The sequence below is a fragment of the Condylura cristata genome, unplaced genomic scaffold (genome assembly GCF_000260355.1).
Source record: "Condylura cristata isolate star-nosed mole 26May11 unplaced genomic scaffold, ConCri1.0 scaffold00015, whole genome shotgun sequence".
Taxonomy (NCBI): domain Eukaryota; kingdom Metazoa; phylum Chordata; class Mammalia; order Eulipotyphla; family Talpidae; genus Condylura; species Condylura cristata.
In genome coordinates this window covers 926,238-934,602 of record NW_004567116.1, presented here as the reverse complement: position 1 = coordinate 934,602, position 8,365 = coordinate 926,238, and the positions used below count along the sequence as shown (strand labels likewise).

At 64.5% G+C, this 8,365-nt stretch overlaps 1 protein-coding gene across 1 annotated transcript in view; it reads left to right on the top strand.

Moving 5' to 3' along the window:
- Positions 1-310: 310 nt before the first annotated feature.
- Positions 311-8,365, top strand: part of ANKRD13D (ankyrin repeat domain 13 family, member D) — an 8,797-nt gene continuing 742 nt past the window's right edge. The window contains exons 1-11 of the mRNA XM_004682575.2: positions 311-459; positions 569-693; positions 1,256-1,301; positions 1,390-1,533; positions 1,696-1,885; positions 6,237-6,303; positions 6,659-6,740; positions 6,886-6,947; positions 7,022-7,152; positions 7,794-7,951; positions 8,032-8,336. Coding sequence (XP_004682632.1) covers positions 646-693; positions 1,256-1,301; positions 1,390-1,533; positions 1,696-1,885; positions 6,237-6,303; positions 6,659-6,740; positions 6,886-6,947; positions 7,022-7,152; positions 7,794-7,951; positions 8,032-8,336 — 1,233 coding nt within the window. The 5' untranslated portion in view covers positions 311-459; positions 569-645. The remainder of the gene's footprint in view (positions 460-568; positions 694-1,255; positions 1,302-1,389; positions 1,534-1,695; positions 1,886-6,236; positions 6,304-6,658; positions 6,741-6,885; positions 6,948-7,021; positions 7,153-7,793; positions 7,952-8,031; positions 8,337-8,365) is intronic.

Here is an 8,365-nt window from a genome sequence, read left to right as displayed (position 1 = left end):
CCTCCCTGCACCCCTGCCTGACCACCCCCCTCCCTGACCACCTGCCTCCCTGCACCCCTGCCTGACTACCCCCCTCATGCACCCCTGCCTGCCCAGCCCCTGCCCCCCAGACCCCTGCTCAGTCCCTGGCAGAGGATTGGAAAGGCATCCAGGCTCTTCCATGGACCTCTGCCCTGCTGGCTCGCGCTGGCCACTCTCTGCCCTGGCCACAGCCTGTCCGCCCTCCTTATTTCCTGCAGTGACTGCCAACCCTGGGCCACCCAGTGTCCTTCTTGCCTGTCCTCTCCTTTCTTGTCCTGTGCTAAGAGTCCCATCTCCCTCAGCACGACATTGAACAGGAGGACCCCAGGGGGCGCACCCCACTGGAGCTGGCGGTGTCCCTGGGGAACCTGGAGTCTGTGAGAGTCCTCCTTCGACACAATGCCAACGTGGGCAAAGAGAGCTGCCAGGGCTGGGCAGGTAGGCACACCCTGAGCTCCCCGAGGCCGGCAGCAGGCTTGGTGGGTGGGAGTAAGCAGCCAGGCCTCGGGCCATCGAGACAGGTCCCTCAGCAGCCCGGTGCCCTCAGTCCTGCAGGAGGCGGTCAGCACCGGGGACCCTGAGCTGGTGCAGCTGGTGCTGCAGTACCGAGACTACCAGAGGGCCATGCAGAGGCTGGCCGGCATCCCGGAACTGCTGGACAAGCTCCGTCAGGTACAGTGGCACGAGGGAGGCCGGCCGTGGGGACCCCTGGTCAGCCATGCCAACCTGGCCCCAAAAGGCCACCCACGAGGTCTGGCTCTCCTGGCCCAGTCCAAGGGAAAGGCCCTCGTGGATGAGGCTGGGGCAGTTGGGTCCTCTGAGAGGAGACTTGGCCAGCACTGAAGTCCCCCAGCCCCAGAATTCCCAGGGGAGCTCCTGGCCACGCGCCTCCTGGGGAGAGCAGCTTTCCCAGAAAGAGGACCCACCCGACTAGGGGTGTGGCTGGGCCCCAGGAGTTGCTGTCCACCCTTCTCAAAGCACACGGGGGCCCCCCGGGGAGCCCACATGCACCCCTTGCCCCAGCCGTTGTACCCCTCGATAGATGAGGACTGTGGGACCTGGAGGGCACTTGGGCAAAACGCCGTCGGGTAGACCTTTAGGGCCCGGGGCTGCCTCCGCGGGCAGGGCGGTGGGCAGGGTTGCAGGGGGGTAGGGTGTAGCTGGCCCCCCAGGAGGGCTGCAGACCCCGGGCTCCCGGCCGCGCCCCTTCCCTGACGGGCCTCTGGTCTCTCAGGCCCCCGATTTCTACGTGGAGATGAAGTGGGAGTTCACCAGCTGGGGTGAGCGTGGCCCTGGCTCCCGCGGTCTGCAGGGTGGCATCTGCGGGGCGGTGCCGGCGGCAGACCCGTGACCGCCGCGCCCCCCCAGTGCCCCTCGTGTCCAAGATGTGCCCGAGTGACGTGTACCGGGTGTGGAAGCGGGGCGAGAGCCTGCGGGTGGACACCAGCCTCCTGGGCTTTGAGCACATGACCTGGCAGCGTGGCCGGCGGAGCTTCATCTTCAAGGGCCAGGGTGAGCGGGGCAGCGGCCTCCGGCCTCCCTCTGGGCAGGAGGTGGGGTGGGGGGGAAGCCCAGGCGAGGCCGCAGCCACTGCCCCTGAGGCCGAGGACACCTTGGCGGCCCGACCCGCTGCCTGGGCCAGCACCCACTGTGCCTTCCACCCCTGGCCGGCAGAGGAGGGCGCCCTGGTGATGGAGGTGGACCACGACCGGCAGGTGGTGCACACCGAGACGCTGGGGCTCGCCCTGCACGAGCCGGAAGCGCTGCTGGCCGCCCTGCGGCCCAGCGAGGAGCACGTGGCCAGCCGCCTCACCTCCCCCATCGTCTCCACCCACCTGGACACCCGCAATGTCGCCTTCGAGAGGTCAGTGGGGGCCTGGCCTGAGGCCTTGAGGCTCCTCCTGTTCAGGCCGATGGGGGCCCAGCCGCGGGCGGCATCTCAGCAGGACCCTGGCTGGGGGGCACCCCTGCGGAACCCCGGGCCTCCGCGCCTGCTGGTGCGGCAGCGTCTCCCCGGGGAGGGGCAGGGCCAGGGTGTCCCGTTTCTTGACTTGTGACCCCACATGTTGGCCCATAGAAACAGGGTTTAGGCTGCAGTTCAGGGCAGCCCTGCTCCAGTGTGGGCTTCTCAGAGGCTGTGGGCACCCTCGGGGGTGCCCTGGGAGCCGACCTGAGGCGGCGGCGCTGGTTCTCAGACAACACGCCCAGCCCCAGTCATGGACGCGGGGAGCCCGGGACCCAGCTTGCGCTGAGGTGTCCTCAGCTTGCCGTAGGGGTCAGCCGTGTCCAGAGCAGCCCCAGGCTGGCAGCCCTCCGGCCACGGTAGAACATGCCCATCCCCCCGACGCCCCGTTACTCCCTCCCCTCCCGACGCAGCTGCTAATGCGCTTTCTGCCTCTAGCTCCCTCGGACTTGCGTGAGCCTCCTGCCTGCCCACGGCGCGGCCTGGCGAGGCTGGACCCTGCTGCACAGCCGCGCGTCCACCAGGGGGCACCCGCGCCCGCCCCTCGCTCCTTTGCGCAGTGTCGCGGTAACCTCGGTGACAGCGTCTTGGGGCGGCTGTGGCGGAAGTGGACCGGCCGCCTGCGGCCCCTGGGGCCGGGCTACCTGAAGCCTCCCAGGCCGGGCAGCAGCGAGCCCGCGGCGTCTTGTGTGCTCACTGGCAGAGCTTGGGGTTCAGCTTCCCCACATCCGGACACCAGCGCCTCTGGGGGCTCACTCGGGCTTCTATTTTTGACGATGGCCATCGAGGGGGTGCGGATGCGCCCCGCTGCTGGGTTTGCGTTTCCCGGATGACCGGACAGCCTCTCTGCCCTTTGCTCAGCGGCCGCGTGTGTCTTCTTTGAAGGGATGTCTGGCGGTTGACAAAGTTGGGGTGCCTTTATTCCTGAGTTGGGACAGTTCTTTATACTGTTTCCATGTAAGCCCCTTCCAGATCTGTGGCTTGCAAACACTTTCTCGCACGGTGTGGGTTAGCTCTTTCCTGATGGCAAAAGCTTTTAGTTTCTATGAAGAACAATTTGCCTTTTGCTGCTCATACTTTGTGTGTGTGTGTAAAAGAGCTGGGTGTAGGCTAGAATTGGGGTGTGAGAGGACTCACCAGAACAGAGTGGGGAGCAGAACAGGCGGATGTACTGAAACCCACTGCTGGGGGGGCAGCGGGGAGACAGGAGGGGTCTGCTGCGCCCTGGGGTCCCTCCCTGGCCGGGGATTGAACTCAGGCCGCAGCAATGATAGTGCTGAGACTCAACCCCTAAGCCACAGGGAGGCCCGGTTCATACTTTTATGATATGACTGTCATATTTAATACTACTTTGCTAAATCCAAGGTCAAGAGCAGGGTTTTGTGTTTTGTTTGCTTTTTTAAAGCTGTGTTTATTTATGCACACAGAACTGGGGTACAGGTCAGAGATGCAGGGGCAGTGACAGGACTCACCAGAGACAGAGTGGGGAGCAGAATAGGCAGATGGACGAAGTGCACTGCTGAGGGGAGCAGTGGGGAGACGGGAGAGGTCTGCTGGGCCCTGTGGGCCACCTCAGGTCCCGGGATTGAACTCGCCTGAAGCGGCTGCAGCCAGCTTGCGTGCTGCGTCCTGACCATTTGCGCCACCAGGGGGTCCCCAAGGTCGATTACTTTTTTTTTTTTTTTTAAGATTTATTTATTTATGTACAGAAGACTGGGGTACAGAGACAGAGTGGGGATCCGAACAGGCAGATGGACTGAAGCCCACTGCTGAGGGGAGCAGTAGTGAGACAGGAGGGGTCTGCTGTGCCCTGAGGGTCCCTCCCTGGCTGGGGATGGAACTCGTGCTGCAGGGGCTGTGATGGCCTCGTAGTGCTGCCTCTAACCCATGCGCCACCAGGGAGGGCCCAGGAGTAGTTTCCCTTGGAAAGTCTCATGATTTTAGCACCCACGTGTCGGTCTGTCCCATTCGGAGACAGTGTTTGCGCAGGAGGGGACAGAGCTCCAGCTGCCGTGGCCGGAGCCCAGCACCGTTCATGGAGAAGCGGCGCTCTGCCCGCCGAGTGGCCTCGGCCCTTGTGGCCGGCCAGCTGGCCGCAGGGGTGTGGGCTTATTTTTGGGCTCAGGTCGATCCCATTGATCTGTGTTCTGTGTCGGTGCCAGCTGGGTTCTTCTTTCTCAGGATCACTGCGGTCCCCTTGTGATTTCGTAGAAAACCCAGATTCAGCTGATCGGTTTCCACAAAGAAGTCAGGTGGGGGCTGCACTGAACCTCCATCAGCTGGGCCGGGCGTCGGGGGCCCGTCAGGAAGGCTGTGTGCTCAGCGTGTGAGGTACAAGCTTTTCAGTTGTATTCTCGGTGTTATTTGTGCTGGTATTACAAATAGGATTGCTTTCTTTTTTTTTGTAATATTTACTATGCACACAAGAACTGGGGTACAGGCCAGAGGTGCAGGGGTGAAAGGATTCCCCAGAGACAGAGGGGAGCACAGCAGGTGGATCCAGTGAAGCCCACGGCAGAGACAGGAGGGGTCTGCCGCGCCTGGGGTCCCTCCCTGGCCGGGGATCGAACTCGTGCTGCAGGGCTGCGGCAGCTTCACGGTGCCCGCTCCAACCTGTCGGGCCGCCAGGGAGGGCCCTGACTGCTGTGATTTCTATTAATGTTGGTTGGATTCACTGGGAAAACCCTCTGGGGCTGGGTATTTGTGTTTTTTTTAATTCCTAATTTGGTCTCTATTGGTTACAGGTCTGTTCAAATTATCGGCTTCTTCCTGAGTTTGTTTCGGTAGTTTGTCCCTCTGGGATTTTTCCATTTTCATCTGATAATCTGATTTGCTGTGGTACGGTCCTTCCTCACGCTCCGTTGTAATCCTTCTCTTCCTTCCCCTTGTGTGGTAACAGTAATGATACCTCCTCTTCATTTTTGACTCTAGTAATTTGAACCTTCTCTTTTCTGTCTCAGCCTATCCGAGGCTGATTTGTTCCCACAGAACCAGCTTTCTTGTCATTGTCTTTCTCTCCTTTATTTCATTAATTTCCAGTCTGATGTTCACCGTTTCCTTCCTTCTGCTTGCGGGGGCTTTAGTGTGTTCTTCTCCGAGTGGCTTCACTTGGAAGCTTCAGACTGGCTTGAGGTATTTTCCTTACTACGGGTCACTTAGGCCTGTGAAATTCCCTCCGCGCTGCTTTACGTGTTGACCAGTCTCGGCCTGGTGGCACATTCTGACGCCGTACGTGTGGGCACAGTGCCCGCAGTAGGCCACAAGCACCTCGGCACTGTCCGCTCTGTCGGTGGCTGGGTATTTAGGAGAGAGGTGGCCTTCGCAGTTTGCGAGTTCCCAAACCCTTTTTCTGGTACTGAGTGATCATTTCGTCCCTTGCCTGCCGCCGTCTTCCCCTTCCCCGGGCCTGGGGTTTCCCTGACGGCCTAGAGCAGTCTGTCTGGACGCGCAGGCCGCGGTGGGGGGTCGCCCAGGGCACTGTAGGCCCGAGAGCCGCTTCGGCCGACGGCCGGTTCTCGCCCCTCTTCTCGCCCTCCTGGGGGTCTGCGTCTTCTCTCCGCTACTGGAAAGCGGAATGTGGACGTTTCCAAGTATCGGATCAGACCTACTTTTGTTGTTAACCTTTTTTTTTTAAAGATTTATTTATTTGTGCATACAGAACTGGGGTACAGGCCAGAGGCTCAGGGGCGGCGAGAGGCTTCACCAGAGACAGAGCGGGGAGCAGAACAGGCAGATCGACGAAGTCCACTGCTGAGGGAGCAGCGGGCGGGCCAGGAGAGGTCTGCCGTGCCATGGGGTCACCTCCGGGGCAGGCGGGGATCGAACTCATGTGGAAGTGGCTTTAGCTTCTCAGTGCTGTGCTTCAACCCGCTGCGCCACCAGGGAGGGCCCTGTTGTTAACCTTTTATTGTGGAAACTGCTCAGCGTGAAGGAAGGGAGCACAGGTAGACGCCCGGCCAGCCAGCTCCGCAGCGGCCACGTCTTCCCCTCGCCGGCCCTGCCGCATCCTTCTTCCGGCTTTTTCCCTGGCCTAAAGCCGACGCCCCGTCATCTGCACGGCCGATGCACTTGAACAGACCAGGGCGTCGATAAACTCAGGCCCAGCCGGCAGTCAAGGGCCGTTCCTCAGGCTCGCCGTGTCGGGCTGCGCCGGCTCCCGCCTGGGCTGCCGTCCGCGGGGAGGGCCGCCGGAGGGTGTCTGGGCGGGCGGCTCCGGCCAGGGTCTCACCGGGGCCTCTTTGATCTGTTTCAGGAACAAATGTGGTATCTGGGGCTGGCGGTCTGAGAAGATGGAAACCGTTAGCGGCTACGAGGCCAAGGCAGGAGAGGCTAGTGGTGGGGGTGGGGGAAGGAGCCGAGGCCCAGGAACTCCACCCTCCTCGCCCGCCCCCCGAGACACAGAGCCTGTGAGCTCTAGAATCACCGCAGCCCCGGGGCCCCGGGAGCCCGCCCGAGCACCCGGCCCCTGCTGAGCGCTAGGGGTCACCCACAGCATGACTCCCCGCCAGGTACCGAGATGACGAGCAGCAGCACCCCTCAGGTGACCCCCTGGGCTCAGACCCCCGCCACCCTGGGGAAAGCCTCGCCTGCCAGGGCGCAGGAGACGTGGGCCCGTGCCAGAGAGGCTGGTGGGCAGCAGGCCCAGCCCCCGCTCCCTGTGTCCCCGCTCTCCAGGTGTACAGTGCCACCAACGTGGAGCTGGTGACACGCACGCGCACAGAGCACCTCTCTGATCAGGACAAGTCGAGGAGCAAAGGTAAACCCAGGTGCGCCCGCCTGCTGCCCGTTACCTCGTCTGGGGTCGGGCCGAGAGTCCCTGGCCGGGCCCCGGAGGCCCGGGCGGGAGGCGGTGGGGGCTGGGGCAGTCTGCAGGCCCCTCACCGCCCGCCGCCTCTCCTCAGGGGGAAAGACCCCGTTCCAGTCCTTCCTTGGGATGGCTCAGCAGCACTCCTCCCACAGCGGGGTAAGCGGGGTGGCTGGGGGGGGCCGCGCCGGGCACCCCGCCCTGCGCGCTAAGCCCCGCCCTGCGGCCCCCAGGCCCCCGCGCAGCAGGCCGCCAGCCCCACCAACCCCACGGCCATCTCCCCCGACGAGTACTTCGACCCCAACTTCAGCCTGGAGTCCCGGAACATCGGCCGCCCCATCGAGATGTCCAGTAAAGTGCAGAGGTAAGTTCTGGGGGGCAGCTGGGGACTCTCCCAGGGATGGGGGACCCGCTCACCCAGCAGATCGCTCTGGACGCCACTCCCGGGACGGGACCTGTGGTCCTCAGCTGAGCACCGGGCCTGGCCGCCCTCCCAGGCGGCACCACAGCTCGTGGTTTCTAGCAGACCGAAGGGGTACCCGCGGGGGGCTGGGTGGCAGTGGGCAGGACCCCACCCCCCGAGTCTGGTCTCCTCCCGGGTCACACTGGGCGCCTGCTCAGAGGGCCTGGTGAGTGGCTCAGGGCTTCCGGTGGGTGCACGTGGGACGGAGCCACCAGGGCGGGAGCTGGGGTTCGGAGCGGCACCCCGCCGCTCTGGACACGGAGGACGGCAGGGCGGAGGTGCCGGCTCGGCTCGCAGTGGGCTGCGGGGAGGCCCCGGCTGAGGCCGGCCCAAACCAGCCTGGCCACGTGCGGGGCAGCTCGGGTGGCACCCCGGAACAGAGCTCCGGGTACAGAGCCCCGCCGAGCAGAGGGCCTCACCCGCTGGTGACCTCGGGGCAGGGGTCCGGCCGGGGGAGGCCTGCGCAGCAGCGGCGTCCGGCTGGCTGGGCCTGGGCAGAGCCCCACCGGGCGCCCTTCACCACACGCTGGGGGGCCCGGCAGGTTCAAGGCGACGCTGTGGCTGAGCGAGGAGCACCCGCTGTCACTGGGCGACCAGGTGACGCCCATCATCGACCTGATGGCCATCAGCAACGCCCACTTCGCCAAGCTGCGGGACTTCATCACCCTGCGCCTCCCGCCCGGCTTCCCGGTCAAGATCGGTGAGAGGCCGGCCGGGGGGCGCAGGCAGCCGGGGTGGGCGCGGGGCGCCGCTGGGCGCTGAGGCGCGGTCTCCTCTCAGAGATCCCCCTTTTCCATGTGCTCAACGCCCGCATCACCTTCGGCAACCTGTGCGGCTGTGACGAGCCCCTGAGCTCGGTGTGGGTGCCGGGCCCCGGCTCTGCCGGCACAGCCGCCGGGGGGAGCCCCTTCCCGTGCGAGGTGGACCCCGCGGTGTTCGAGGTGCCCGAGGGGTACAGCGTGCTGGGAGCGGAGCGCAGCGAGCCCCTTCGGGACGAGGACGACGACCTGCTGCAGTTTGCCATCCAGCAGAGCCTGCTGGAGGCGGGCACCGAGGCCGAGCAGGTGGGTGCCGGGCGGGAGCCGGCCTGCGCCCTCCCCCTCCGACGGCGGGG